At 54.7% G+C, this 27,690-nt stretch overlaps 1 protein-coding gene across 4 annotated transcripts in view; it reads left to right on the top strand.

Annotated features, from left to right (window-relative positions):
- RPTOR (regulatory associated protein of MTOR complex 1) overlaps positions 1–27,690 on the top strand; it is a 111,585-nt gene that overhangs the window by 67,257 nt on the left and 16,638 nt on the right. Inside the window, exons 20-30 of one of the 4 annotated variants that reach the window (XM_036394509.2) lie at positions 22–180; positions 5,920–6,038; positions 6,334–6,402; positions 9,702–9,805; positions 10,605–10,785; positions 11,579–11,689; positions 16,487–16,592; positions 18,783–18,897; positions 19,409–19,533; positions 21,221–21,325; positions 24,471–24,518. In XM_036394509.2, coding sequence (XP_036250402.1) covers positions 22–180; positions 5,920–6,038; positions 6,334–6,402; positions 9,702–9,805; positions 10,605–10,785; positions 11,579–11,689; positions 16,487–16,592; positions 18,783–18,897; positions 19,409–19,533; positions 21,221–21,325; positions 24,471–24,518 — 1,242 coding nt within the window. The remainder of the gene's footprint in view (positions 1–21; positions 181–5,919; positions 6,039–6,333; positions 6,403–9,701; positions 9,806–10,604; positions 10,786–11,578; positions 11,690–16,486; positions 16,593–18,782; positions 18,898–19,408; positions 19,534–21,220; positions 21,326–24,470; positions 24,519–27,690) is intronic. The other 3 variants (XM_036394511.2, XM_036394510.2, XM_036394512.2) reach the window with 3 other exon arrangements.

The raw sequence follows: 27,690 nt of genomic DNA, 5'->3' as shown, positions 1-27,690 counted from the left end.
TCTGCTGTTGTGTCCTGGCAGCTGGGAGCTCTGTGGCCTTTTCCCCTGGGAACCTGAGCACGAGCAGCAGTGCCAGCAGCACGCTGGGCAGCCCTGAGAACGAGGAGTACATCCTGTCCTTCGAGACCATCGACAAGATGAGAAGAGTCAGCTCCTACTCCTCCCTCAACTCCCTCATCGGTGAGCACAGCCCCCCTGCCCTGCCCTGCCCTGCCCTGCCCTGCCCTGCCCTGCCCTGGGGCTCCAGCACATTCCCCTCCCTGCCCTGTGTGCCTGGGTCACCCCAGCAGAGGGGTGGCAGTGGGAGCTCTTGGCTCCAGGTCTAAGCTGCACTGAAATCCTGTCAGGAATTCAGGCACAAAGAATGTGGGGGCCACAACAGCTTGGCTGTAAAGTACCTGTAGCTTTTCAAACAGTCTGAGCCATTCTGGCACGGCATCACAGGCACCATGCAGAAGGACCTGGCTTCTGGAATGGCCTCCTTCCAGGGAAAGCAGCATGCATGGGGAAATGCTGGGGGAAGTCTCTGTGTTTCCTCTGTAATCAGTAAATGGGCCCATATTTTCACAAATCAGTGCAAAGAGAGTAACTCAGGGAGAAATCACCTTTGCCTTGACCAAAGAAACATTTTCTCTGCTCTGTTTTCTAGGAGAATTAATGGTGATTTGACTCTCCCCAGCTGAAAGATTCAGGGATTGTAATTACTGAGCCCCTGTGGCAGTTTAAAATCATGAGTTCATTAGGAACTTGATCAGTTAATTTGCTTTTGATTATCAGTAATGACATTGGATCTTCTGAAGCATGGCAGGGATGTTAGGAAATTTCTCTCCATCTTGAGCTAGGACTGGAGTTTTCCCATTGCCACTGGCGTGTGCTTGATGGCTGGTGTGTGTCTCACCAGAGCTGTGCAGCACAGCTGGAAAAGGCTCTGGAGAGGAGCTGGAGGTGGTGAGGGGAACTTTGGAAAGGGAGAGCAGCTCTCCAAGGCCTCCTTCATTCCTGATCCATCAAAGAGCTCAGACCCAGCTGGAGCTTAGAGAAGTGTTTAAAATTCATGACTCGCACAGAATCCCATTACCTTCCCGTTTGCCCGCTGCAAGCCAGGCTTTTCTCACTCCTTCTGAAGCATCAGCATCCTCCAGCCCTGTCTCCTGCTCCCCAGGAGAGGTGCCAGCAGCCCCAGGCACCCCCAGAGCTCTGCAGCCCAGGCTAACCCTGCTCCTGGGGCCTTGGGCTGCGGTGCAGGGCAGCAGAGCCCTGTGCCTGGAGGAGTGCATGCTCTGCTCTTGTCTTCTGAGACAGGAGATGGGGCTCTGGCTCTGCAGCAAGGCATCTGAGATGGCCACAGCAATGGAAAAGGTGTTTGGGGCACGTGGGGAGACTCCAAGTGGAGCAGAAATCTGGTCTGCAAGAGGGAAGGGAGAAATTCTCAGCCCCGGTTTGTGTCCTGTGCTCTGCATTCCTGTCCTAAGCTGATTCACTGATCACAGAATTCCAGAATGGTTTAGGTTGGGAGGGACCCTAAAGCCCATCCAGTGCCACCCCTGCCATGGGCAGGGACACCTTCCACCGTGTTCCAAGCCCTGTCCAAGCTGGCCCTGGGCCCTTCCAGGGATCCAGGGGCAGCCACAACCTGCTGAAGCTCAGCTCTTTGCTCCTCTCTGGCAGCTTTAGGAACTTGGCACGGGAGTGGTTGTTCTGGATCAGTCTCTACACGGGCACTGAGGCACCACACAATGGACTTCTTCCCAAAAACTTGAGGAGAACCTCTCCATTCCTCCTTGTCCCATTTTACAAGCAGTTCCTTAGCTAGCTGTGGGCCAAATGTGCCCATTATGGCTCCCCAATGGCCACCACACACGCTCTGAGCCGAGCTCTGTGTTCTCTGGCAGCTGCTCCTTGGCCAGACAGGCCAGCACCAGGAGAGACATTTATTTCTGGCCCACTTTTCCAGCTGGCAAGAGGCAGTTTGTGGTTAGTCAACAAAGACATCATTTTGGAAGGGAAGCTGAGCCTTGCTGCTTTTCCATGCAGCCACTCATTAATCTTGGTGTCCTGGAAATGTTCAGTTTTAAGATAGGAAAAGGGATGGAATTAAGATGGGGGTTTGCATACCTCGAGGCTGATTATTCATATCCAAACTGCACCATGAAAGCCTTTGTCCCACAGAGAGCTTGGCTGGAAAGATTATCTTAAGGAGTGATCAAAGAAGGAGGAAAATAAATCTTGGAGCCATGAAATGCTGGGGAATTGTTGTCTCCTCCAGCAGGAGAGGCTGGGGGTGGAGAGCTGTTTGCCACTTGCCAGGATGTGCCTCAGAGTGCCAGTGAGGGCGGAGGTTGCTGCAGCGAGGATGAGGATGAGGATGAGGAGAGCAGGGGTGGAGGTGGACACTGAGGTGCAGGAAACAGAGAGAGTTGGGGCAGGGGAGCCTCCTACTCTGGGCTAATGCACCGAGATAATGAGGAGGAGCGGGTCAGCCAGCAGTGTGTGCAGCACACTGGGAACAGGCACAGCAGCAAAACCCAGGGATCTGGGTGGGCTTTGGGAATGGGAACTTGCTGCAGGGGCTGCTCGGAGGGGGCTGTGTCCCTGCTGGTGCTGCCAGGGGTGCCTGCCCTGAGGAATTCCTTCTGCTGAGCTGCTCCTGTGGAGCACGGGGAGCTGCAGCTCTGCCCAGGGCTCAGGGTGAGCTCAGGGGGGCTCAGGGGCTGGGCTGTGCCTGCAGGGAGCAGAGCTTGGGCGGCTGGGGGGATCTGGGGTGTCCCCTTCACCTGGGGTCCCTCCTGGCAGGAGGAGGGTTCATGGCAGGCACACTGAGCTGCTGTGGGGATTTGGGGTGTCCCCTTCACCCGGGGTCCCTCCTGGCAGGAGGAGGGTTCATGGCAGGCACACTGAGCTGCTGTGGGGATCTGGGGTGTCCCCTTCACCCAGGGTCCCTCTGTGTCACTCCTGGCAGGAGGAGGGTTCTTGGCAGGCACACTGAGCTGCTGTGGTTGGCACTGAGGGGAAGCAGCTCCCCAGATCCTCAGGGCTGTTCAGCCTGGGGTATTTCAGATGCATTTCCCTGCACAGCACTGCCTGTGTGCTCTGTGAGGGTTCCATTCCTGTCCCTCCCCAGGAGCTGGCCTGGGGCCAGGGGAGCAGCCTTGGTCTGGCTTTGCTGGTGGGAGGTGGAGCTGCCCCATCTCTGGGGCTTCAAAACACTGCAGTGATTTTTACAGGGGGTTGGAAAGAAACCCTGTCCCAGGCTGGCAAACCAAAGGGAATAAATAAAGCCACCGGCAGTGGGGTTTGCATGCACTGTGCTCTCCCTGGAGCTGCTGGAGCCCAGCCTGTCCTCAGGGCTCACAGGTGAGCTGACCCCCATGTGTGCAGGGAAAATCCAACTCAGGCAATTCATTTTTGCCATTCTTAGCAGGGAGGGATGGTTTTGTAAACACGAGTCCACCCTGCAAGGGGCACTGAACTGGCTGGGAGTCAGTGATAATTACAGAGCTGTCTGCTTCCATCAGTGCCCAGCCCTGCTCAGCTCCTGGTTTGCATCTCAGGGACAGATTGGGCTCTGGAGCCCTAAAGGTGAAATGGAGCTGCTGTTCCTCCTGCCACCTCTGCTGCTCCCTTTCCCAGGGACTGGAGCCCAGGATCTGGCAGGGAGCAGTGTCAGAAGTGTCACTCCTGCTCGGACAGTGGGGCGGTGGCAGCTGAAAGAGCAGCTCTGGAAGCAGCAGCCCTGAGCCCCAGGTGCCTTTGGAGAAATTCCCTGTGTTCTCCTCAAAGGCTGCCAGGTGAAGGGGGAATTGCACTGGCACAGTTCTGCTTAAAGTTTGGTTTTTCCCTGACACTTAGATGTATAAAAAATGCCGTTGGGTTTCTTGCTCTGTGATTGAGGTGGTTACCAGGGCCCCTGGGAAATCAGCTGGGTGCCCCCCTCACTCTTCCTCCTCTCCCTTTTCCTTTTACTCTCTTTCAAGGGCTTTAAAGAATTGAAGGCATCCAGATTTCCCACTGGCCCTTATGTAACAGGCTGGAGTGTGGGAGGCAGAGCTCTGGGCACAGCTCTGGGCACACCTCAGACATTACCTGGCTGCTGCTTCACGAGCTGAGCCTTTTTTCCTCCCACACCTTGTAGCACTTTGCCTCTCTCCCTTCTTGTTCTTTATCCTTCCCCCTCCAGTTTTTCTTTCCTTGGTAATAGAAGCTTCCAGGATTTAACATTGTTATATATTTACAGCCTTTGCAATTTTATTGTATTATATAAATATTATACAATATTACCTAAATATACATTTATGGCCTTTACAATTTACAGCCTTATGACAATTTACATTGTTAGAGGTTTTACAGCCTTGCCAGTGCCTGAAGGGGCTCCAGGAGAACTGGGGAGGGGATTTACACAGGGGCCTGGAGTGCCAGGACAAGGGGGAATGGCTTCCCACGGCCAGAGGGAAGGGTTACCTGGCATACTGGGGAGAAATCCTTCTCTGTGAGGGTGTAAGGCCCTGGCACAGGGTGCCCAGAGAAGCTGTGGGTGCCCCTGGATCCCTGGCAGTGTCCAAGGCCAGGCTGGGATAACCTGGGGTGGTGGAAGGTGTGAAACAGGCTTTAGGGTCCCCCCAGCCCAAGCTCTGTGGGATTCTCTGGTTTGTCCCTGGCCTGCCCTGGGAAGGTTGGGATCACTGCAGGCTCTGCATGGGACACCTCCAGCACACAAACAGCACGGTCCAGGTGCTCCCTTGTGAGAGTCCCAGGTGCAAATTTCAGCAGACATCACTTGGAACATCCTTTGGATGCCAGGTGGGACAGAGACCCTCTGCAGGGGGGTGAGAGGGAGGAGCTGGGTCATGGGGGCTGCCTTGGCCCTTTGCAGTGATCTGTCCCACTCTGGGCACTTGGGGCAGAGGAAGGTTCCCCTTTCAGCCCAAGGGCAGCCTGCAGCCTCCTGGAGCTCAGACCTGCTCTGCCCCAGCCTGCTGTGCTGCTCTGGGGACCAGGTGTAGCTCTGCCAGGTGAGGAGCTGCCTGGTGACCAAGGGGCCCTTTCCTCCCAACTTTATATTTAGATGCCTCCAGAAGCACAGGAGGAAAAGCAGTAACAGCTTGATCTGTCATTTAGCACTGATTGTGACTCATCTGAAATCTCTATTTTAGCTCTTTTTTGTTGTTAGTGCAACCACTTTAACATTGTCCAAATGGCTGCACTCCCAGCCGGGGCGTTGCACGATCAGGCACTGGCAGGGCTCGGAGGCAGAACAACAAATTCTCCCCCAAAAGCAGCAAAATAAAATGTTCACAGGATTTTGTCAGTTGTTGCAAATGCTTATTAATTTGATTTGTACTTTGAATCTGTCAGTCCCTTCTGCCGAAATACCGAACAGCTGATGTGCTCATTAAATAACAAATTGGAGGAATTGATACAAATGTCAATAGGAAAGACTGAGCTGGACTCGCTGCTTCCTGAGGGCTCAACTCCTAAAGCTTTGCTTTAAACATTTAGTAAACTTGTAGAGTGTGCAAACCCCTGGACAATTTAATAAAAATAACCACAACAGTATAGGGCAGTAACTGTGGGTTTACCCCATTCAGTATTTCAGACATTATCCACTTGGCCTTTCCAGGTGATTTGCTTCAGGAGCCTGGAAAAGCAGGAGTTTGACTGGAGATGATTTAGGGAGTCTTTAATTTATTTTGCTTCCTCCCACTTTGATTTCACAAGCCCTTGCAGAGTTCACAGCCAGGCAAAAGGGAGGCAAAATGCCCGTGTGGGATGTTTTTGAGCTCCTCTCTTGATGTTCCCTGAGATGCCATCAGGTTGTTCGGAGTTCTAATGAATTTTCTCACATCAGATCAAAGAATTGGAGTTGATGGATTGTCATGTGCTGCAGGGCTTTGGGGTTTGTTGTGGTTTTTGTTTTTCTAGGTGTGAGTTTCAACAGTGTTTATACCCAAATTTGGAGGGTGCTGCTTCACCTGGCTGCTGACCCCTACCCCGACGTGTCTGACCTGGCCATGAAGGTTCTCAACAGCATTGCCTACAAGGTAAGTGCCTGGCCCTGCTCACCTGTGCCTGCCAGCTGTTTGGATGTGGATTTTCTCATGCTTAGGCAAGGCTTAGGCAGACTGACCTGGATGGGTCCGTTGGAGGGCTCTGCCTTTTGCAGAAGGAGCTTTTAATGCTTCACGGTGAAAAACTCTGCTCTGAACTCTGACCAGGTAAAATGAATAAATGGGGGAGGGCCCGGGCTTGGTTTAGGGTATAAATGAGGTCTAGATCAGTCCCTGGGATAAACCTTAAGTATCCTTCATTAAATTATCCCTTTGCAAACTGATTTAGATAATGCAAGTGGGACTGGCCTGCAGACTGAAGCCACAACGGCTCTCCAACCCAGGTGAACTAGTACATGTGAGTCAGCATGCAGACCCCTGCCACTCCTCACCCCAGCCCAGGCTGGGTGCCTAAACCTCCATCCTCATCCCATCTCATCCTGGGGGTGACAAGATGTCCCTGGAGGGGCCACCCTGGGGCAGCAGCTGCTCCCTGCCTGGGCCAGGCCACCCCAGGACATCTTCTCACCCTGTGCGTCCCCTGGCTGGGCACAGAAAGCTCTGGGTGACCCTTTCTGGCCTCCCAAACATCCAGACCATGAGCCATTGCAATGGGAACTCTCTTACTGGGCCTTTCCAGGGAATAACCCCAGATCCTCAGCCCAGGGCTGTGGAGCTGGAGCTGCAGTAAGAGATGCCAGCATTGTGCACTGCCATCTTAACGCCTCAGAGATCTCTGCTTGGAAATCACTGTTTCTCTCGAGACAATAGTTACTGACTTGAACCCTGGTTTGTTCAAAGTGCACGTGCCAGTGAGTGGTAAGGGCTGGGTTTGGGACAGAGGATTCTCTTGGCAGTGGGGGCAGCAAGCTCAGCCCTTCCCTGGAGAGATGGGTACAACAAATGACAGGCTGGAGATGCCAAATGAGGGCAAGGAAAGGAAAAGGTGGAAGATTTCCCTCTCTCTGCTCTAGATGCATGAAACTATTTCAGTTCTGTGTTTGGAAGGCTCTTTGCAAAATGAGATGTTGCTCCTACTGTTAAAAGGGACGTAAAGGGGAAGCAGATCTGCTTTTCCTGACTGAAATGTGTTCTCAGGAGTTGGTCCCTGGCCAGGGGAGAGGTGGATCAGTACCAGCATTGGTGTCCACGCTGCTGTGCCAGCAGGAGCAGTGATCATTCTGCTGTCACATCCCTAGGGAGTGCTGATGGGGGGTTCTGTGCTGTCTCTAACAAGCGTGGGCCTGGCTGTGCTGTGCTGACCTGAGCCCCAGAGCTCAGGCACTGGGACTCTGCATCTCACCCTGCACGGCTGGGCCAGCTGCTCTGCCCCTGCTTCCCAAGGCAACGGCTCTTCCAACAGCCTTGGAAAACAGGAAGCATTCCCATTGACAAGGGCTGGATCTGGGGATGCTTCAGGGAACAACATGGTTTGTTCTCCTTTGCCTTAGCCCAGAGTCCCCTAAGGGAAGCGTCGCTCCTGGGGTCGTGCTGCGCATGTGGGGGCTTTGCTTTGGCCAGCACCACCTGCCTTGGGTGGCTTCTAACGAGGCTTTGTGATGAAAACCAAACCCCAAAACACAGCAAACAGGCTGTGAGCTGCCCAGCACAGCGGGCTGTGAGGCTCAGATCCTGCCCTGGCCATTCCTGCTCCCGTTCTGGCTGTGCTGTGAGCGGTGCCGTGGGACCATGAGAGCTCGGGGCTCTGTGGGAGCTCAGGCAGGAGCTGGCCAGTGTCTGATGCAAATCAGTGACAATTAAATCCTTGCTAACTGTGTCCTGAGACCTCTCCTTCGTGCTGCTGGAGCTTGCTGGATGTGGAAGGGAGCTCTGGACGTGGGCACTGCTCCTCCCCGGTGTGTGCAAGCACTGCCCACTCAGGGGCTGAATTTTACCAGTGAATGCAAACAAAAATTGTTTTTCTTACTTAAACAAAAATACTGCCTCAGGTGATGTAAAACACTTGAATGTTCCAGGGGTTTCATATTTTGGTTTAATTACTGTAAAATTCAGGGAAGGAGAGGCTTTATTTTGGAGCTGGGCCAGCTGAGGTTTTCTTCCATTGGCAGAGCTGAGCAGAACCCAGCTCAGGTCTGGGGGACCTGGCTGGGGCTGGGGGCTTCAGTGGGAACAGCTGGGCAAACTCTCCATGGGCTTCCACATCTGGAGAGTGCTGGGGGACTAAAGATTGCAGAACCATGGAATGGCTTGGGTGGGAAGGGACCTTAAAGCCCATCCCATGGGCAGGGACTCCCCCACTGTCCCAGGGTGCCCCAAGCCCTGTCCAGCCTGGCCTTGGGCACTGCCAGGGATCCAGGGGCAGCCCCAGCTGCTCCGGGCACCCTGTGCCAGGGCCTGCCCACCCTCCCAGGGGAGAATCTCTTCTGACTGTCCCATCCAAGCCAGCCCCTCTGGAGACATCCAAAGCCCCTGGACACGTTCCTGTGCCACTTGCTCCAGGTGGCCCTGCCCTGGCAGGAGGTTTGACCTGGGTGATCTGCAGAGGTCCCTTCCAAGCCCAGTGTTGTGTGATTGCTGTTATCAAAGGAGAGCAGAGTGTCCTGCTCAGGTTTTTCCTGGAGCCAGGGCTGTGGATCTGTTCCTCCAGCAGGGCTCAGGGGCTGTGCTGGGTGTGAGCAGCCGGTGTGTGGGCAGCCCAGGCGTGCAGCCTTCCTGCAGGAAACTGCTGCTGCTCTGTTCCCCAGGCTCATTAGGCACTGCTGGGCCTCTCCCAGGCTGTGCCTGCCCTGCCATTCATGGTGATGATGCAGATGGGAATGGTGCAGTTCTCCTTCCCGGCCTGAGCCTTGGAAAACGCCCAGCCCTGCTTTTTGTGAGCACCAAAACAAACAGCAAGGGCCCAGGGTTCAGTGTGGGCCTCTAGAGACTTGCTGAAATCAAAAAGTCTTAAGAGGGAAGTTTGCTTCAGCCCAGGCTGCTTTGTCCAGGTGTTTTTAATGGAAGGCTTGAAGCTGAATCACAGAATCATTTAGGCTGGAAAAACCCTCTGAGCCCATCCAGTCCAACCATTCCCCCAGCACTGCCAGGGCCAGCACTGACCCATGTCCCCAGGTGCCACATCCACGTGGCTGTTGCATCCCTCCAGGGCTGGGGACTCCAGCACTGCCCTGGGCAGCTGTGCCAGGGCTGGACAGCCCTTCCAGGGAAGGAATTTTCTCCAATATCCAACCTGACCCTCCCCTGGCACAACTTGAGGCCATTTCCTCTTGTCCTGTTGTCCCCTGGGAGCAGAACCCAGCTGCTCCCTCCTGTCAGGGGGCTGTGCAGAGCCAGATCCCCCTGAGCCCCCTTTGCTCCAGGCTCAGAATGTGCTTTATGGTCATGGTGGGAGCTGCAGGACTCAGTCCTGCGGTGTGAGGGACAGGCTGGTGGCTGTGGGGGGCACTGAGGGGGGCCCAGGCTGTGTCCCTGCCCCGTGTTTGGGGTGCAGGGCGGGTCCTGGCTGCAGCCATCTCCCTGCAGGCAGCGCAGGCACTCTGGGGTGAGTGTTCCTGCCCGAGCCAGCAGTGGAAGCAGCTGGTGCTGGGGGCAGCCTGGGGGCTTTGTTCTGCCCCCCAGCCACAGAGAGCTCTCTCTCTGCCCTGGCTGGCCGTGCCAGGCCGTGCCAGCTGCTCAGGCTCCCTGTGTTCTCCCCAGGCCACGGTCAACGCTCGCCCCCAGCGCATCCTGGACACCTCCTCGCTGACCCAGTCTGCCCCTGCCAGCCCCACCAACAAGGGGATGCACATCCACCAAGTGGGGTAAGTGCAGCTCGGCCTTCCAGCACCTTCTGTGGGTGGGCTGGGGGTTCCCTGCCCAGCCCCATCCCGGGGAGCTGCCCAGGGACAGGGAATGGGGCTGGCAGCAGGGGTGAGGTGTCCAGGAAGGAAAGCTCTGGGGAAAGGTGGGAGTTTCTTCCTGTTTTCCTTTAGGGCAAAGAGTAACAAGCCCACTGGGTATCCACGTGAACTGAAAGGAAGAGCTGCTGCTTGGCTGCTTTTACCTTTCCTGAGCTGTGCTGCCCAAATTCCCAGTGATGTCTGAGCTGTGCCTGCTGCACTTTGAGCTGATAAAAGCTGGGGTTAACTGATGGACAAATCACCCTGCCTGAGCTGCAGGGAAACAGAGAGTGCTGGGGGCAAAGCTGAGGGCTGAAAATGGGATTATTTCCCAAAACAACTCTCCAAGAGAAAACACCACACGTTAGATCTGCTGGTCCCTTACCCAGTGTGCACCAGTGAGATCCCAACAGAGGGCCCAGTTTAAATTCAAATGGTTTGAAGCTTCAGTCCCTGGTCAGGGTGACTTAGGTCAGGCATCACAGATTGCCAGAACGTTGAGGTTCATCCCCTCAGTGTGGAGTTGGCACAGTCAGAGTTCACTCTTGGTTTGGGGTGGGTTTGGCCTTTGAGGGGACGTGGGAACTGTGATGTTTCTGCAGAGGAGGCGCCACAGCGAAACACAAATCTCGTGAGAAGGAAACAAAGTGAAAATGACATAATGCACAGCAAATCTCATGTGCTGCAGTACCCAAAGCCTGTCCCCTGCTCTGTCCCTCAGAGGGTCCCCTCCAACCACGAGCACCAGCAGCTCCAGCCTGACCAACGAGGTGCCCAAGCCAGCGGTGAGCCGGGAGCTGGCGGCCGCGCGCCCCAGCGTCACCAACGTGGGCGTGCAGTACACCCCCCACTCCCACCAGTTCCCCAGGACAAGGAAAATGTTTGACAAAGGCCCAGAGCAGGTAAGGAGAACTGCTCTGACAGCTTCTCCCCACTGGGGTTTGTCCCACTTTCTGTTGGTTGTGGTTTATTTCTGTGCATCCCTCGTTTGCTTCCAGCTGCTGCTAATCCAGGTTGGCTGCCTCTAAGCAGCCAAATAAAAATTGATTAATTTATTTTCTTCAGGATAAATTGCGTTTTACAGCTTTTGATAGGGCATTATTCACTTCTGCCACTAAGCAATGTGTCTAATCAGAGTCCATGGCTTACTGCTCTGTGAACATTTGTGTGCCTGAGTGACACCCCAGAGTCAGATCCCTGACCCTCAGGGCTGCTCTCCAGCCCTGGCAGAGCAGGGACAAGGGACAGCTGTGATCACAAGCCCCAGCAGCAGCAACACCTTCCCTTCTCTGTGGTTTGGCAGCACCAGGATTGTATTTCTGAAAGCTGAAACCTGAGGGAGTGGAGCAGCTTTTCCCTTTTCCCTTGGGGTGTCCTGTGCTGTGTAACAGACACTCATCCACCTTGGCACCAGCTGTGTCTGGATCCTGAGTCATCCTCACTGCTTCCCACACCCCATCCCTGGGACAGAACTGCTGCTGGGACCTCCCTGAGGTGCCTTGGGGCTGCTCCAGCTCAGATCCCTGCAGAGGGAACGGGCACCTTTCCAAGGAGTGACCATAACCCTGATCCCAGAGCTGAGTGTGCAGAGTTCCCTGTCCTGGGCAGTGTGTTTGAGGGTTTGGTGCCTGGCTGGGGCAGGGGGGTGTCCCTGGGGTGTCCCTGCAGGGGCTGAGCCCTGTCCCCTCCCCACAGACAGCTGATGATGCTGATGATGCCGTGGGACACAAGAGCTTCATCTCGGCCGCGGTGCAGACGGGGTTCTGCGACTGGAGCGCCAAGTACTTCGCCCAGCCCGTGATGAAGGTAACCCTGCTGGGCTGGGCTGAGCCTGCCAGCCCTGCCCTGCCTCCCTTCCCTTCCTGGGGAGGCAGAGGAGTGGATGAAGGTAACCCTGCTGGGCTGGGCCCTGCCCTGCCTCCCTTCCCTTCCTGGGGAGGCAGAGGAGTGGATCTCCTTCCATCGTGCTGCTCCTGTCAGTGAGAGTGACCAGAGTGTCAGCAAAGTTAATCCACAAACACCAGAGGTTTATGTCCAAACAGGAGACAGAGGAGTCCTTTGACTTTATTCCAATAAAGGCAGAGGCCATGGGCCATTCCCCTGGGGTCTCTCCAATTTTTGGAGGACGGAGGCTCCTTTTTATCCCAATTTCCCAGCTGCATTTCCCTTCTCTCTTTCCCCATTTCTGAGGTACTTGAGAGGTTCAGACTTCCCAATACACCTGATACCAGAGATTTCCCTCTAATGTACAACCCTCCCTCTTCATTTTTAATTCCTGTGGAATTTAGGGGTTTTTCTTCCCAGTTGTTTCTTCATCTTTCAATGTCTAATTTCATTTATCAGCAAACCTAAAGTTTATTTGTAAAAGCAAATATCTTTTTCCATTCATCAATCAGTGCAATCCTTTCCCATTGTTTCTTTTATCTCCCGGTGCTGGTTTTATCTCCCAGCAGACCCACAGCTGGTTTGGAAAGAGAAATCTGCCATTCCTCTCAAGAGGGATCACAAGGGTCGCTGAGGGTCGGACGGGCAGGGCCCGGGGGCAAGATCAGCTCCCCATGGAGCACAGCCCACAGAAAACGTAGGAATGAGGAGAGGTTCTGTGTCAGACCCCCCAGTTTTGCCTGCTTGCACTGCAGAGTTGTTCCATCTGAAATGCTGTGCTTCTCTGCATATAGAAAACTGCATTATAGCTAAAATGAATTGGTTTTTAAAGTAAATAAATGGAATAATGAATGCCCTTTTCCCCAGAAAGGGCAGTGAGAGGCTGGAGAATGAGAGGTGCTGCTTTCTTGCTGACCTGGCTGTGGTGAAAGAGGCAGAGAGGTGGTGGGGGAGGCTGCCCTGGGGCAGGACAGACCCTCTGCCCCACTCGGGTGGGGTTTGGGAGCTCTTTAGCTCACACAGGAGAGAGTGAGAGTGGCTGCATGCCCAGAGTGCCTGGGGGAGGCTTGGGGAGCATTATTGTTGGGGTTTAAAGTCTAAAAAAATGTAAGGAGTTGCGTTACAGCAAAGAATAAGGGTGGTAATGACAAATTTACATCCAGGTCTCTTCAGAAGTGATTTGTTTGGGTAACTAAATTGTCTCTGTGTGAAGTGAGAGAGAAACTGAAACCTTGTTCCAGGAAAAACTCAAACCAGAGCTCTTAAGGGATGGGCAAAGATATCAGTGACTGGAAAGAGAAGCTGTTAAGTTCCCAGAATGTTTTAGCTGGTAAATTCCCAGAATGTTTTAGCCAAAGCTCAGGTTTCAGGTTCAAGTATGAAACAGAAGGAGCAGTAAATCTCCCTCATTAAAGGCAACTTCCAGGTGCTCTGGGAGTCTCAGGAAGCCCAAAGGTGTCAGGACTTTGAGCTGCATCTCTTGGAGGGGATGCCATGCCCGGCAGGGACGGTGCCAGGCTCCATTAAAGCCTCTCCACAGGGATGTTCGTGTCCCGGCACTGCTGCAGAGATAATGAGGGAATGGTTTTAGTGCTGCCTCCTCGGGAGGGGGCTGAGCCACCACCACGGAGCGTTCAGGTGCTGGGCTGAGATAATTGCCCGAGCTTCAGGCTATCGGAGCAGGGCAGGCTCTTGATTTCCAGAGGGAATCGCCAGCCAAGCATTGCCTGACGCTTCCTGAGCTGCTGTGAAATTCCCTCTCTGCTGAAACCACCCAGTAATTCCTCAGGGCACGTCTGGGCTGTGGGGCTGCCCTGGCCAGGCTTCCACCAGGGCTTTTTCTCCCCAAGATGAGCTTCAGAGCCCTGATTCAACCCAGCCCAGAGCAAGATGATGTTTGAGCTCTTCGTTCTTATTAAAATAATTTGTCTGCTCCCTAAGAAAACCTCTTCCCAGGGAAGAGGGGGGTCTTTATTGATAAAATAAATCAGATTAGGCAGCCAGGCACGGGCAGGGGCAGCGGGGACATGGGGAGCTCTGCGGGGGAGTGGCTTTACTACTGCTTCCTGCACATTAAATAGACTAAAGTGCTTGAGGAGAGGCAATAAAAAACGTGGAGCATCCCCGTACTAACTCACAGCAGCCAGGGAGAGGAGACAGGGGAAGGGGGATTTTCTGCTCTGTGTGTCCCAGGGAGAGGAGCAGGGCACAGCCCTGGCTCTGGAGGAGCTCCCTGAGCTGGGAATTCCAGCTGGTGGGTTCCTGGGTGAAGCTTGAAGAGAACAAAATCTGTGTTTTCTAATCGCACGAGGGAGAGCATTGATCTCCCTGGTACTTCTGCAAAGCAGCTTTGGAAGGCCAAGGAGAGGGAATTTTCTGCAGGTGTTGCCCTGTCCTGACAGGGGATTGTAGCTGACTTTGGGGCTGCACTGGCGGCTCTGTGTGCATGGACTGGAGAAGTCTCTCTGTGAGAACTTGCTCTGGGGTTTCTTGGCTGGAGGTGAGGAGTGACAGCTCGGGTGTGCCTGAGTTTCCATGGAGTCCCTGTTCCTGCAGCAACAGGGAACAGTCCTGGCTGGTGGCTGCTGCCTTTTGGGAGCTTCAGCCTCATGAAAAAGGCAGAGAGTGAAGTGTACCAAGTACTGATGGAGAAATGACATTGATGCTTCATTCCAGCCGTTCCTTTGGAGCTGCTGCCTGCCTTCATAAACAGGGAAAGACAAGACAACTGTTCCTGTAATGAATAAACATAAAATGACTGTGAGTGCATCTTAGTCATATTTAATTGATGAATTTAGTTTTGCTTCATGGACCTTGCCCTGAGAATGCTTTCACTGGAAAGACTGGGGGATTAATTTCCAGTGTAAATCAGGGGCTGCGTTTCAAGCCATCACTCCAGGTTTGATTTATTGATTATCTAATCAAATAAACGGAGAGAGAAAAAGCTGCCCTGGAAATTCTCCCTGTGCCAGGAGAAGCAGGTCCCTGCCCAGCCCTGGGCTCTGCAGAAGCTTTTCCTGTTCCTGCAGCCCCTGGTGGCTCAGGGCTGTTCTGGGAGCCACGGGGTGCAGGAAAGCCTCGGTGCCAGCTGTCAGGAAGTCCTGAGGCAGGGAGAGCAGAGCCAGCATCTGTTGTTCGCAGGGCTGGCAGAACATGCAGGCAGGAGCTGGGAAGGATCCTGGAAGGTGAGAATTACATAAGCAGCCCTCCCTGATCAATCCCTGCCGGGGCTGCTGCGCTGTGCCTTGGCCCTGGGTCCGGGGAGAGGAGGGGGATCCTGCACTGCTGCAGGGCTGGGGACCAGGCAGGGCTGGATTGGCCTCTGCAGCTTGTGCCAAGGGCTCCTTGCTCCCCTCCTGGCACCCACTGAGCTCACAGAAGGAAAACTCTGCTGGGAGGGTTCAGCTGCTGGTCCCTGCCTGGGGGAAGCCCTGGAAGGGTCTGTCATGGTCCCCATCCTGCAGCTGGAGCGCGGCCAGAGGTGTTTCCATGGATCCTCCCTCCCTCCTGGCAGGATTTTGCCCAGAGCCACACAGGTGGGTGGGTGTGGGGGCCAGGACAGCCTTCACCTGCTGGGCCAAGGGCTCTTCCTTGGGCTTGCTTTAATTTATTCCCAGAGAAGCTGGATTTTCATTAAGGTGTAGGTGTCATCTCTCCCCTCTCAAATTCCTTTGATGTATTTTAGCTCAGGTTTGTTTACTGCTTTTCATTAGGGGTCGTTTGTCATTGCTTGTCTAATAGGTGTTGTGCTGAAATAAAGTGCTTTTTTCTTTGCCAAGAGCAAAGGTGGAGGGTGGGCTTCTTATTTTTTATTTATTTTACAGAAGCAGAAGTCCAACTTAGCAACAGCAGTTTTCCAAAGGATAGCATTGTTTGAAGGCAGTGTTTGTAATAGTGACAGATAATTTCAGGACTTTCTTATTCAGGGAAAACAGGGATTTTTTTATGGGGAATTTGTCTTCCTTCCCAAAGAGTTACTCCTTTGGAGCAAGCAGCACCAAAGGAAGCTGGATCAGAACCCTGTGGCTCAGCTCCTGAATTGATCCAAGGATGCTTCTGGAGCAGGGGAGTCTTGGATCATTTTTTAAGCATGAAAACCACCTCATATATAGCTCCTGCCATGGTTTGGGGTGAGATCTCAGGAGTTTATTCCTTTTGAGGCTGAGTAAGGTGGGAAATGCCATGGTAGGAGCAGCACTGGGGCTGGCCTCGTGCCTGGAGCACAGGTTTTGTAGGGGAGCCATGGAGTGCTGAAACCTGGAGCTGTGGGGTGTGAATAAATATCATCAAATGGCTCAGGGTGGCTGGGACTGCAGGGCCACTCTCCAATTGCAGGGGGAATTTTGTGTATAATCAAAGCCAGGTGACACAGGGGCATGGTTTTCAGACCAGGGAACCAGAACAGGGCTGTTCCTGGTAAGTGGTGGTGGGAACCTGAACATCCCGGGGATTTAGGAATGTGGCCATGCCCTGCTCAGCCAGCAGCCCTTGATTAGCAGGAAGAGAAAGATTCCAGTGTGTTCTGAGCTGGCCGTGCAGGGCTGGGCTCCCTCTTTGATCTCGGGCTGGCTGTGTGATGCTGGGGAGAGCAGAGAGAGGAATCTGTGGTGCTGTACCCAGATCAGAGCTGCAGCGCTCAGGGGGGACAGGAGGGACTGTGGCGTCACTCAGCCAGTCCCGGGGGTCACTGCTCCCGTGTGTTTGTCCCTGTCCTGGCAGATCCCTGAGGAGCACGACCTGGAGAGCCAGATCCGCAAGGAACGGGAGTGGCGCTTCCTGCGCAACGCGCGCGTGCGCAAGCAGGCGCAGAAGATCATCCAGAAGGGTGAGTGCTGCCTGCTCAGCGTGGGCTCTGGAACCCCAGTTAGCCCTGGGCCCAATTAGTGATGGCTCCCTGCAGCCTGAGGGGCTGCTGAGGGCAGGGCAGGTGCTGCTGCTGCAGGTGTTCCCCAGCTGCTCCTGCAGGTGTTCTCTGCTCCTGCAGGTGTTCTCTGCTCCTGCAGGTGTTCCCCAACTGCTCCTGCAGGTGTTCCCTGCTCCTGCAGGTGTTCCCCAGCTGCTCCTGCAGGTGTTCCCTGCTCCTGCAGGTGTTCCCCAACTGCTCCTGCAGGTGTTTCCCTGCTGCTCCTGCAGGTGTTCTCCAACTGCTCCTGCAGGTGTTCTCTGCTCCTGCAGGTGTTCTCCAACTGCTCCTGCAGGTGTTCCCCAGCTGCTCCTGCAGGTGTTCTCTGCTCCTGCAGGTGTTCTCCAACTGCTCCTGCAGGTGTTCCCCAGCTGCTGCTGCAGGTGTTCTCTGGTTCTGCAGGTGTTCCCCAGCTGCTCCTGCAGGTGTTTCCCAGTTCCTGCAGGTGTTTCCTGCTGCTGCAGGTGTTCCCCTGCTCCTGTAGGTGTTCCCTGCTCCTGCAGGTGTTTCCCTGGTGCTCCAGGTGTTCCCCAGCTCCTGCAGGTGTTTCCCACCTACTGCAGGTGTTTCCCAGCTCCTGCAGGTGCTCCCTGCTGCTGCCCCACCTCTCTGCTCTCACCTGCTGGCTGTGGTCTCACCAGCTCAGCCTCTGCTTTTAAGGGGGTGGAGGGTGCAGTGCTGGAGGGTCAGATCCAGAGCTGTAGGCTCAGGGTTTGTGGGACAGACGTGGTCATGGCAGGGTGTGGAGCTGCTGGACCTGTGCCCCCAGCTCAGGAGGCACCTCAGGGAGGTATCTCACCCTCCCTGCTCTGCTGAGCTCTGTGAGTGCTGGTTTACTCCTTGCACCCCATTTTATTTGGGGTGTTTGTGTGTGTGCTGCTCCCAACGTGCCCCAGGTCTGTGCTGTGTCAGCAGGGGCTCCCCAGGGACCTGGGGCTGAATCTCTGGGGCTCTCTGAGGCAGCTTTGGGCTGGAATTCTCTCAGCACAGGAATTTATTCGGGTAAAGTGAAGCCTAATGAAGCTTCCTGAGGAATTTGCATTCCTCAGATTTTCCCTGCCCTGAGCAGCAGAGGCTGGGGAGCCTCAGTTCCAGGAGCTCCTGGTGTCCTCCCCAAGGCATTCCCAGGAGCAGGGCTGGGGGCTGCTCCTCCCAGGGACGCTTCTGGAGGCACACAGGGCTGGAAATCCCAGTGTGCTGAAGGAAGAGTGCCCAGGGCTCAGCCCTGTCACTGGGAGGCTGCTCCTGTGAGTGCAGTGTGGAGCTTCACACCAGGAAACTGCAGAGTATCATCAACCAGAGAAATGCAGAAATGATCCTGGAGCCCAGGAGATGGCCTGGGAGAGCTGGTGGAATACAAAGAAGGGGATTTTTCATGCTTGCCTGGAGAAGTTAAATCTCTTTCTAGACAGTGTTCATATTTGGTTGCTTGACCTGAGTGACTGAAATGCCACTGTTCATTAAAAAAATAATGAAAACGTGAAATATTAAAAAGAATTAAAATAGACTTACAAGCTTTTAATGAAAATTAGATTCAATGGATGCATTCTAAAACAAACTCGGGTTGAATGGATGTCTCCTGGGTTTAGGGGTTTGTGTGATGAATTCAGAGAGTGCCAGAACCCAGCAGTGCTGGGGTCCCAGCACTGTTTGTGAATAGCAAACTGCTCTGAAGACAAGATGGGAAAAGTCTTTACCCATCATTTTAAGGTCTCCATGGAAAATGCATTTTTCATTTGCAAATTAACCTAAAATTTAAGGGGACTCAAATGGAAGGTTAAATAAATAATCCACAAGCTACAGTGAAATGCTGTATTTTAAAGTGAAAAAAAAGGCATTTTCCTATTTTGTATTTTGAATAGTGTTGGTTTTTCCCTCAACACAAACTGGCATTTCCCTGGGTGTGGCTGGGCTTGTTCTCCTTGCTTGCCAAAGAGGATGAAGGGTTTGTCACCACAGGTCTTGGTTTGTACCTCAAGAGCTGGGACAGCTGGGGGGTCTGAGAAACTCCTGGAAGGGCTGGGGTGGGTTCCTGGTGGCCCTGGGAGCTGGGGCTCTGCAGACCCATCCCTGGGGCCATCAGGTGTGAGCTGAGCTGGTGCTGTCCCCCAGGCATCTCCCGGCTGGACGATCAGATCTTCCTCAACAGGAACCCTGGAGTGCCCTCCGTGGTGAAGTTCCACCCCTTCACCCCCTGCATCGCTGTGGCTGACAAGGACAGCATCTGGTGAGGGCTGGGGACAGGGGGCAGCATCTGGTCAGGGCTGGGGACAGGGGGCATGGCAGGGACAGCATCTGGTCAGGGCTGGGGACATGGGGCATGGCAGGGACAGCATCTGGTGAGGGCTGGGGACAGGGGGCAGCATCTGGTGAGGGTGGGGGTCACATCAGGGACAGCTGTGCCCCTGTCCTGGCTCTCTCTCAGCAGTTGGAGGTGGTGAGATCCTGCCCTGGGAGGGTGGGCAGGACCTGGCACAGGTGCCCAGAGCTGCCCCTGGATCCTGGCAGTGCCCAAGGCCAGGTTGGACATTGGGGATTGGACACCCTGGGACAGCTGGGGTGTCCCTGCCATGGCAGGGGTGGCACTGGGTGGGCTCTGAGGTCGTTGCAATCCAAACCATTCCACGATTCCATGACGTGTTATTAATCCAACTACGCCCAAGTGCAAAGGAGAGATCCCAGACTGGGTGAGGAGTGCCTCTCTGGAGCTGGAGGCTCAGTGTTTGTTCCTCCCACAGCTTTTGGGACTGGGAGAAGGGGGAGAAGCTGGACTACTTCCACAACGGGAACCCCCGGTACACGCGGATCACGGCCATGGAGTACCTGAACGGGCAGGACTGCTCCCTGCTGCTCACTGCCACAGGTGAGGGACACTCTGTGCAGCACACCGTGTCCCACTGGGGGCTGGCAACACTGCCAGCCCAGCTGGGCTGCTCTGCAATCTGTTCTGTCCTCCTTGGACTGCCCCCAGCCCAATCCTCCCCCCATGTGGGGCTGTTAACTGCTGTGGGTCTCCAGGACGAGGTGAGAGAGAAGAATTGACTCTAAGTTCTTAGAAGGCTGATATTATATTATATTATATTATATTATATTATATTATATTATATTATATTATATTATATTATATTATATTATATTATATTATATTATATTATATTATATTATATTATATATTATACTAAAACTATACTAAAGAAAGAGAAAGGAGGCATCAGAAGGCTAAGAAAAGAACGATAATAAAAATCTTGTGACTGAGCAGAGAGGCCAACACAGCTGGAACTGGGATTGGTCATTAATTAAAAACAATTTACATGGAGCTAATCAAAGATGCACCTGTTGGTAAGCACCCTCTACAGCACATTCCAGAGGAACAAAACATGGAGAAGCTGAAGCTTCCCAGCTTCCCAGGAGAAGAAATCCTGGTGAAGGGATTTTTCAGAAGATACCACAGTGACAGCCCTGCACTGACCTCCTGCTCTCAGCTCAGGAGCATTTCCAGGCTCAGACTTGCAGGATCTTCCTGGCAGTGCTGAAACCTCTCACGCAGACTTTCCAAGGGCTGAGCAGTCCAAAACCTGCTGAAACCATTCCCACCTGAGTCTCTGCTTGTCACTGCGTTGTGGTCACCCCCTCCTGTGGCACACCTGGGGAAAGGTGATTTCAGCTGGGGAAAGGTGATTTCAGCTGGGGAAAGGTGATTTCAGCTGGGGAAAGGTGATTTCAGCTGGGGAAAGCTGCTGCCCAGAGCTGAAACTGTGCAGCAGCAAAGCCCAGGAGCTGCACTTGTGTTCCTTGTGCTGTGTTCATGCAGAGCAGGCAGGGCTCAGCCTCAGCACCAAACCCCTCCGGTGGTTCTGAGTTTCCCTCCAGTCCCTGTCTCACCTGGGCAGGGGCTGCATGAGGAGATCTTGCCAAGTCTCTGCTCTGCAGAGCTGTGAGTCAGATCTGCTCCTCTCCCAAGGAACCATTCCAGAGCTGGCACTCAGAGTGTTTTCAGCAGCTTCTCCAGCTCCCTGCTCAACTGCACAGGCTGGCTGGAATTAAGGGAGGGGGAAAGGGAGCTGAGAGAGCCTTTAGGACATATTTCTTTCAATTTATTGATTCCTAGCACAAAAGTTTCACAGATGGGGAGCAAATTGAAAAAAATACACAATGTTCTTGAAAGATTTGCTGCTGATGGGCTGGGCTTTGATGCTGCTGCCTCTGTGGGGCTGTTCTGTGTTGAGTGGGTACTTGTGTGGCCCTCGGCTCCAATCCAGAGATGAATCCTGCAGAAAATGAATGTCAAGGAAATGGAGAGACACTGAATGTCAGGTGTTGTTCAAGGGAGGAGAAAAGCTCTTCCAGAACAGCTCCAGCAGAACAAAGCCTTAGGTTCTGTGGATGTAAATTCGAGAGGGAAAATAACCCCAACAGAAAGTGTTCGAGTGACACTCTGGGCTTTGGGGTCTGTGTCACTCCAGCTCTGCTTCTCCTCTTCTTCCTGGTGCACAAGGAGCTGCAGGAGCAGCAGTGACTTTGCTTTGTGTTCTTCCTCTGTGCTCCCCCAGACGATGGTGCCATCAGAGTGTGGAAGAACTTTGCAGACCTGGAGAAGAACCCAGAGATGGTGACAGCCTGGCAGGGGCTGTCAGACATGCTGCCAACCACACGAGGTGGGTGCCACTGAGCTGTCTGGGGCGGGGGGAAAGCTGAAAATCAGCCTTGGTGCAGCTTTGGGGGTGGCACCTGTGACCTCCTTTAGCCCCAGCTCCTGTTTTGGCTCCTGCTCTTCCCTGTTCATTGCGGGTCAGGAGGTGCCAGAGGGACGTGTGCTCTAAATCTGGCACGTGCAGAAGGGCAGCACAGTGAGACATTGGCCTGCTTGGAATGTTGGGAAAGCTGGGCAGAAAAGGGTGTAAAAAGGAGCATTGGCATCCAGCCACACGTGGCATGAAGCCAGGAAACCAGTTTGTGTAAGCCTGAAATCTGTTCTAGGACATTACAGGAGTTTGTAGGGTGTTATAGGAGGTTTTGGGATATTAAGGGAGGTTTTAGGATATTAAAGGAGGTTCTAGGATGTTGAAGGAGGTTTTGGGAAGTTTTAGGATGTTAGAGGAGGTTTTAGGATATTAAGGGAGGTTTTAGGACATTACAGGAAGTTTTAGGATGTTAAAGGAAGTTTTGGGATATTAAGGAAAGTTTTAGGATGTTAAAGGAGGTTTTAGGATGTTAACAGATGTTTTGGGATATTTCAGGAGGTTTTAGGATGCTAAAGGAGGTTTTGGGATATTAAGGGAGGTTTAGGATATTAAAGGAGGTTTTGCAGCATTCCAGGAGTGGGTGTTCCTCCTTCCCAGACCCCACCAGGTGCTACTGCTCCAATTCTCTGTCACTTGAGTATTTCTAATCAAGGCTGCAGCTTTCCCTGGCTGTGCTGTGGCTCAATCAGCCCTTGCTGGGATTGATGAGGAGGTGCTGGAGGAGGCTGCCTGGCCCATGCTGTGCAGGAGGTCGCATGAGATGACCATCATCATTCATCCTGACCTTAAAAGCTGACAGTTCTCATTTCTGAGCTGATGTGTTCATCCCAGGAGCCTGACACAGCCCTTTCAGCTCTTCACTGCATTTCCTGGGGCTGCCTGGTGTGTGTTGCTCCCCCAGCCCCTCCCCTGTGCCTCAGGGGCTGTGGGTGAGGCTCTGCCTCGCTGGGGCACTGCCGGGACTGATGAGGAGCTGCAGGAATCAGAGCTGCTGTGCCAATGGCAGAGCCTGGCATTTCCAAGGTGGCAGCAGGGGCTGCTGTGAGGGGCAGGGCCTGGCTCTGCAGGGCCCAGCAGTGCTGACAAGTTGCCCTTTGAGTCACTCTGCAGCTCTGTGCCAGCAAACAGCAGCTGTGCTGGCTGCTGGGGGGTGGTTCCCAGCCCTGGATTCAGGATCTGGCTCCTGGGAGCTGGGAATGCCCCTGGGCAGGGAGGCTGCTGGGCTGGAGCTCCCTCAGTGCCGCTGTCCTGCCTTCCCTTCCACCTGCACTGTGCCAGGACAGAGCCTCTGCTGCCTGTGCCTCATTCTGCACAGGGCTCAATGCCCAGCGAGGATTTTCAGTGTCTGACACTGCTGGGACAGCTCGGAGAGCTGGGTGCTTCCATTTGCCAGAGCAGGACTGGGGAAACTTTGCAATCTCTTCTCTTTAGGATCGGGGATTTTTCCCCTTGGCCTTTTCTTTCCCTTGTGGACTGAAGCAGTCTGGGGCCTGTTTTCTTTGCCTTCCACCTTCCCAGCAGCCTGGGCAGCAGAGAAGGACAGATCTGTTTGTGGAGAGAGAAATGAATGTAGCCACTTCAAAAGAGCTAAGTGGAGCAGGTCCCCGTGGAGACAGACGAGAGCCCTCAGAGTCATCTGCTGCCAAGCCCAGCTGTGTCCAGCACTGCCTCACAAAACTGAGGATGCATTTTGAAGCTGCAGAGCTCAGGAGTTTTACTGGAGTTTGTTTGCTCCCAGTATTGATTTCCTTCCCTCCTCTCCCAGCTTCTCCCCTGTGCCATAATGTCACACTCACCTCTGGGCTGCTCTTGGGAGCAGCCAGAACTTGACTTTCAGGGCCATTTCCATACTCAGAGACGGAGAGAGGAATGTGTAATACCCAAACTCATCCTCTGGGGGCTTGGGAGCAGCCCTGGCTTGTCTGGGCTGGGCACTGACACACTCAGGGCTGCCTGGGAGGGGCAGCAGCCCAGGCAGGCACAGAATTGGCACAGAGCTGGCACATCCAGGCACAGAGCTGGCACAGAGCTGGCACAGAGCTGGCACAGAACTGGCACAGAACTGGCACAGGCAGGCACAGAACTGGCACAGAGCTGGCACAGAACTGGCACAGAACTGGCACAGGCAGTCACAGAGCTGGCACAGAGCTGGCACATCCAGGCACAGAACTGGCACAGAACTGGCACAGGCAGTCACAGAGCTGGCACAGAGCTGGCACATCCAGGCACAGAACTGGCACAGAACTGGCACAGGCAGGCACAGAGCTGGCACAGAGCTGGCACAGCACTGGCACAGGCAGGCACAGAACTGGCACAGGCAGGCACAGCACTGGCACAGGCAGGCACAGAACTGGCACAGCACTGTTACAGGCAGGCACAGCACTGGCACAGCACTGGCACAGGCAGGCACAGCACTGGCACAGGCAGGCACAGAACTGGCACAGGCAGGCACAGAACTGGCACAGCACTGGCACAGGCAGGCACAGCACTGGCACAGGCAGGCACAGAGCTGGCACAGAGCTGGCACATCCAGGCACAGAACTGGCACAGGCAGGCACAGCACTGGCACAGAGCTGGCACAGGCAGGCACAGCACAGGCAGGCACAGAACTGGCACAGCACTGGCACAGGCAGGCACAGCGCTGGCACAGAGCTGGCACATTATCTCCTCTGGGAGGGCAGAGCTGAGCTGGCACAGAACTGCCCTCCCAGCTGCCCTCCCAGCTCTGGGCACACAAAGCCTGAGCCATGGCAGCAGCCCCAGGCTCCCAGGGATCTGTGCAGCTCTGTCTGTCTGTCTGTCTGTCCTGGCAGTGCTGGGAGCAGGGCCCAGCCCCAGGAGGGCTCCTTGCTGTGTGTTCCTGCTGCCCTCCCAAAAATGCTGTGCTGCAGTGAGGGAGGGAGCCCTGAGCTGCTCTGGCTGCTGCTGCTGCTGCTTCTCTCTCACATTGCTCCATCTGAGTTGCTGTTTCTGGTCCCTGTTTGAAGCTGGGTTCTGCTCTGGCTGGCCCTGAGCAGCACCCCCTGATCCTGTCTGCCCTGATGCTGTCTCCCCACAGGTCTGGCCCGAAGGGTGTCCATCTACCTGGACAGAAGCAAGCAGGGAGGTGAGTGCTGCTCCTGTCCCCCGTGCTCAGAGGGGTGGCCAGGAGCTCTCTGGGGTGGCTGGTTGGGGTTTTGCTGTGGTTTGAGGGATCTCTGGCTCCCCGTGGCTCCTGGGAAGCTTCGCTGCCACCTCTGCCATGCCCTGCCCTGTGTCTGTGCCCATGAGGAGTGCAGGACCTGTGCTCCCAGGGCAGGCACAGCCCTGCTGGGGCAGGGGAACCTTCCTCAGATTCCTGTCAGCCTCTCTGAGCCCCCTCAGCCACAGGAGGTGGGGGGGATTTGGGAATCTCTCTTCTCCAGGGACATTTCAAACAGCCCTGGCCAGAAGGGTTTGAGAGGGAGGTTCCAAATGGAGCTGCTGGGGTTTATTTGTGAAGATCCTGTGGAAAGGAGGTGCTGGGGTTTATTTGTGAAGATCCTGTGGAAAGGAGCCCTGGGGAGTCCTTCCCAGCAGCCTCAGAGCTGTGGACCCTTGGCAGAGATGAACCACAGAGGAAAGAGGGGAAATGTAGGTTTGGATCCATGGGAGTAATTCCTCCCTGGCAGGGTGGGCAGGCCCTGGCACAGGGGGCCCAGAGCAGCCTCTGGATCCTGGAAATGCCCAAGGCCAGGCTGGGAGCAGCCTGGGACAGAGGGAAGTGTCCCTGCCACGGCAGGGGTGGCACTGGATGGGCTGGGCCCAACCCAAATCCTTCTGGGACTCTGGGACTGTGATAAATGTCACAAATTCCACTCTGCTGCATGGAGGGGAGGCGGGGGAAGTCCCCAGCCTTGTCCCACAGAATCTGCAGGGTCTGTGAGGCTCTGGATGCTGGCTGGATCCCACGGGGTGGGGAGCAGATGGTTGATGTGTCAGGGCATCCCTGGAGCTGGGGCTGTCACCTCAGGATGTTCATCAATTATTGATCTTTGCTGACTGATCAGAGCTGGCTGTGCCTGCACTGATTCATCAGCCAGGCTCCTGCCAGGGGCTGATTCAGAGCTCCTCAGTGCACTTCAGCACATCCCTGTGGCTCTGGGAGCTGGGGCATGAGCGAGCAGAGCTGATGTGTGCCTGCTGCTGCTGCTGCTGCTGCTGCCTGGCTCTGGAATCGCCCAGCCAAGGCTAAAATTAGCAGGGCTTGGCTGCAGGGAATCCCTGGGCAGGTTCAGGAATCCCTGGGCAGGAGCAGGGCCAGGTTCAGGAATCCCTGGGCAGGTTCAAGGAATCCCTGGGCAGGAGCAAGGGCAGGTTCAGGGAATTCCAGAGCAGGAGCAGGTTCAGGAATCCCTGGGCAGGTTCAGGAATCCCTGGGCGGGAGCAAGGGCAGGTTCAGGGAATTCCAGAGCAGGAGCAGGGGCAGGTTCAGGGAATTCCAGAGCAGGAGCAGGTTCAGGAATCCCTGGGCAGGAGCAGGGACAGGTTCAGGGAATTCCAGAGCAGGAGCAGGTTCAGGAATCCCTGGGCAGGTTCAGGGAATTCCAGAGCAATCCATGCAGCTGCTGCAGGGCCAGGGCAGCCCCTGCTCAGGGCAGGGCCATGAAATCCTTCTCCATCTGCCCTCCTGGTGGCAAGGGCAGCCCCAGCATTCCCCTTTCCCTCTGGAGAGCTGTAAGGATGTGTGGAATTGGTGCTCTCCTGGCAGCATCAGCAATGCTTGGATCCTGCCCCAGCCCTGGCAGTGCCCCAGGGGACAGGGGGCACAGGGGGACAGTGAGGGACAGCTCCAGGAGCTGGTCAAGGCATCAGCCTCAGGCTCATGCTGATAGCGAGGGGCAGAGGGAGCAGCGGGAGTTCCCCACCCCTCCCAGGAGCCCCCACCAGCAGGGAGGGCTGACACAGCTCGGGTCAGATTATTTGATGGCAATAAATTCACTGGAGAAATGGCAGCTCCAGGGGTTTGTGTTCTTTTAATTGAATTCCCAGCATCCCAGCTCCTGCTGTCCCTCACTGCAGAGTCCTTGGCAGGAGGAGGGGGACACTTTTTGAGAGGATGTTGTAGAAATTAATGATGAGTGAGGTCATCCAACCCTCCCACTGCTTCCTGGAAATTGAAGCAGGGATGTGCTTCACTGCTCAACCAGGAGGGCCCGTGATTAAAAATGATCACTCAGGGTCCAGGATGCTTTTTGTTGTGTTCCATGGATATTCCTGACTCCTCTGAAGTGCCAAGGACAGCCTGGCCACGTTCCCTGATGTTCCAGGGCCGTGCAGATGTTGGGAATGCAGCTGCCTTCACCACATGGTACTGGAATTTATCCATGGAATTGTCCCATCCAGGCAAATGTCTCTGGCTCAGGGACAGTCCTGAGGGAGCAGCCTTGGGCAGTTCCACCTTCAGGAGCAGCTGCTGGTGTGGATAAACTCACAGGGCTGGCTTTAAAAGGCTCAAAAACAAATGAACAAACAAAAACCCAAACCGAAAACCACCAACACCTCCACCACAGCCGTTTAAAAACTCCTTTCCCTGAGCTGTGGAAGATTTGCTGCTCATTATCTAAGAACAAAATATCCCTTAGGGGAAAACTGTGCTCTGAGCTCCTGATGCATTGCAGCAGTGCAGGGCTGGGAGCAGCAGCATTCCAGCACTGCCCTGTGCCAGGGGCTGTGCCAGGGGCCGTGCCAGGGGCTCTGCCCTGTGCCAGGGCTGTGCCAGCTCTGCCCTGTGTGCTGCTCTCAGCAGCTGGGACAGTGACAGGTCAAGCAGAGCCAGATCTGGGGCTGGGCAGGTGCTCAGGGCTGCAGGAGGGGCTCAGGGAGGAGCAGCTCAGGGGTACAGGAGGGGCTGAGGAGCAGCTCAGGTGCTCAGGGATGCAGGAGGGGCTCAGTGAGGAGCAGCTCAGGTGTTCAGGTGCAGGGGGGGCTCAGTGAGGAGCAGCTCAGGTGTTCAGGTGCTCAGGGGCTCAGTGAGGAGCAGCTCAGGTGTTCAGGTGCTCAGGGGCTCAGTGAGGAGCAGCTCAGGTGTTCAGGGACGCAGGAGGGGCTCAGTGAGGAGCAGCTCAGGTGCCAAGCCCAGGAGCCAGGGCCCTGTGGGTGGGCTGCAGGCTCAGTTGTAGCATCCTGGAGTAGGACCTCTGTTAATTAAAAAGGAAATGATCATTAGTATTCAATCCCACGTTCACTCCTCATCCCAAAATGCTCTGAATTGAGCATGGAAACATGAGCCAATCCTGGATCATCTCTGCCATGCTTGT

The sequence above is a fragment of the Molothrus ater genome, chromosome 19 (assembly GCF_012460135.2).
Source record: "Molothrus ater isolate BHLD 08-10-18 breed brown headed cowbird chromosome 19, BPBGC_Mater_1.1, whole genome shotgun sequence".
NCBI lineage: Eukaryota > Metazoa > Chordata > Aves > Passeriformes > Icteridae > Molothrus > Molothrus ater.
The sequence above is the reverse complement of the archived record's forward strand: the minus strand, read 5'-3'. Positions and strand labels throughout refer to the sequence as shown.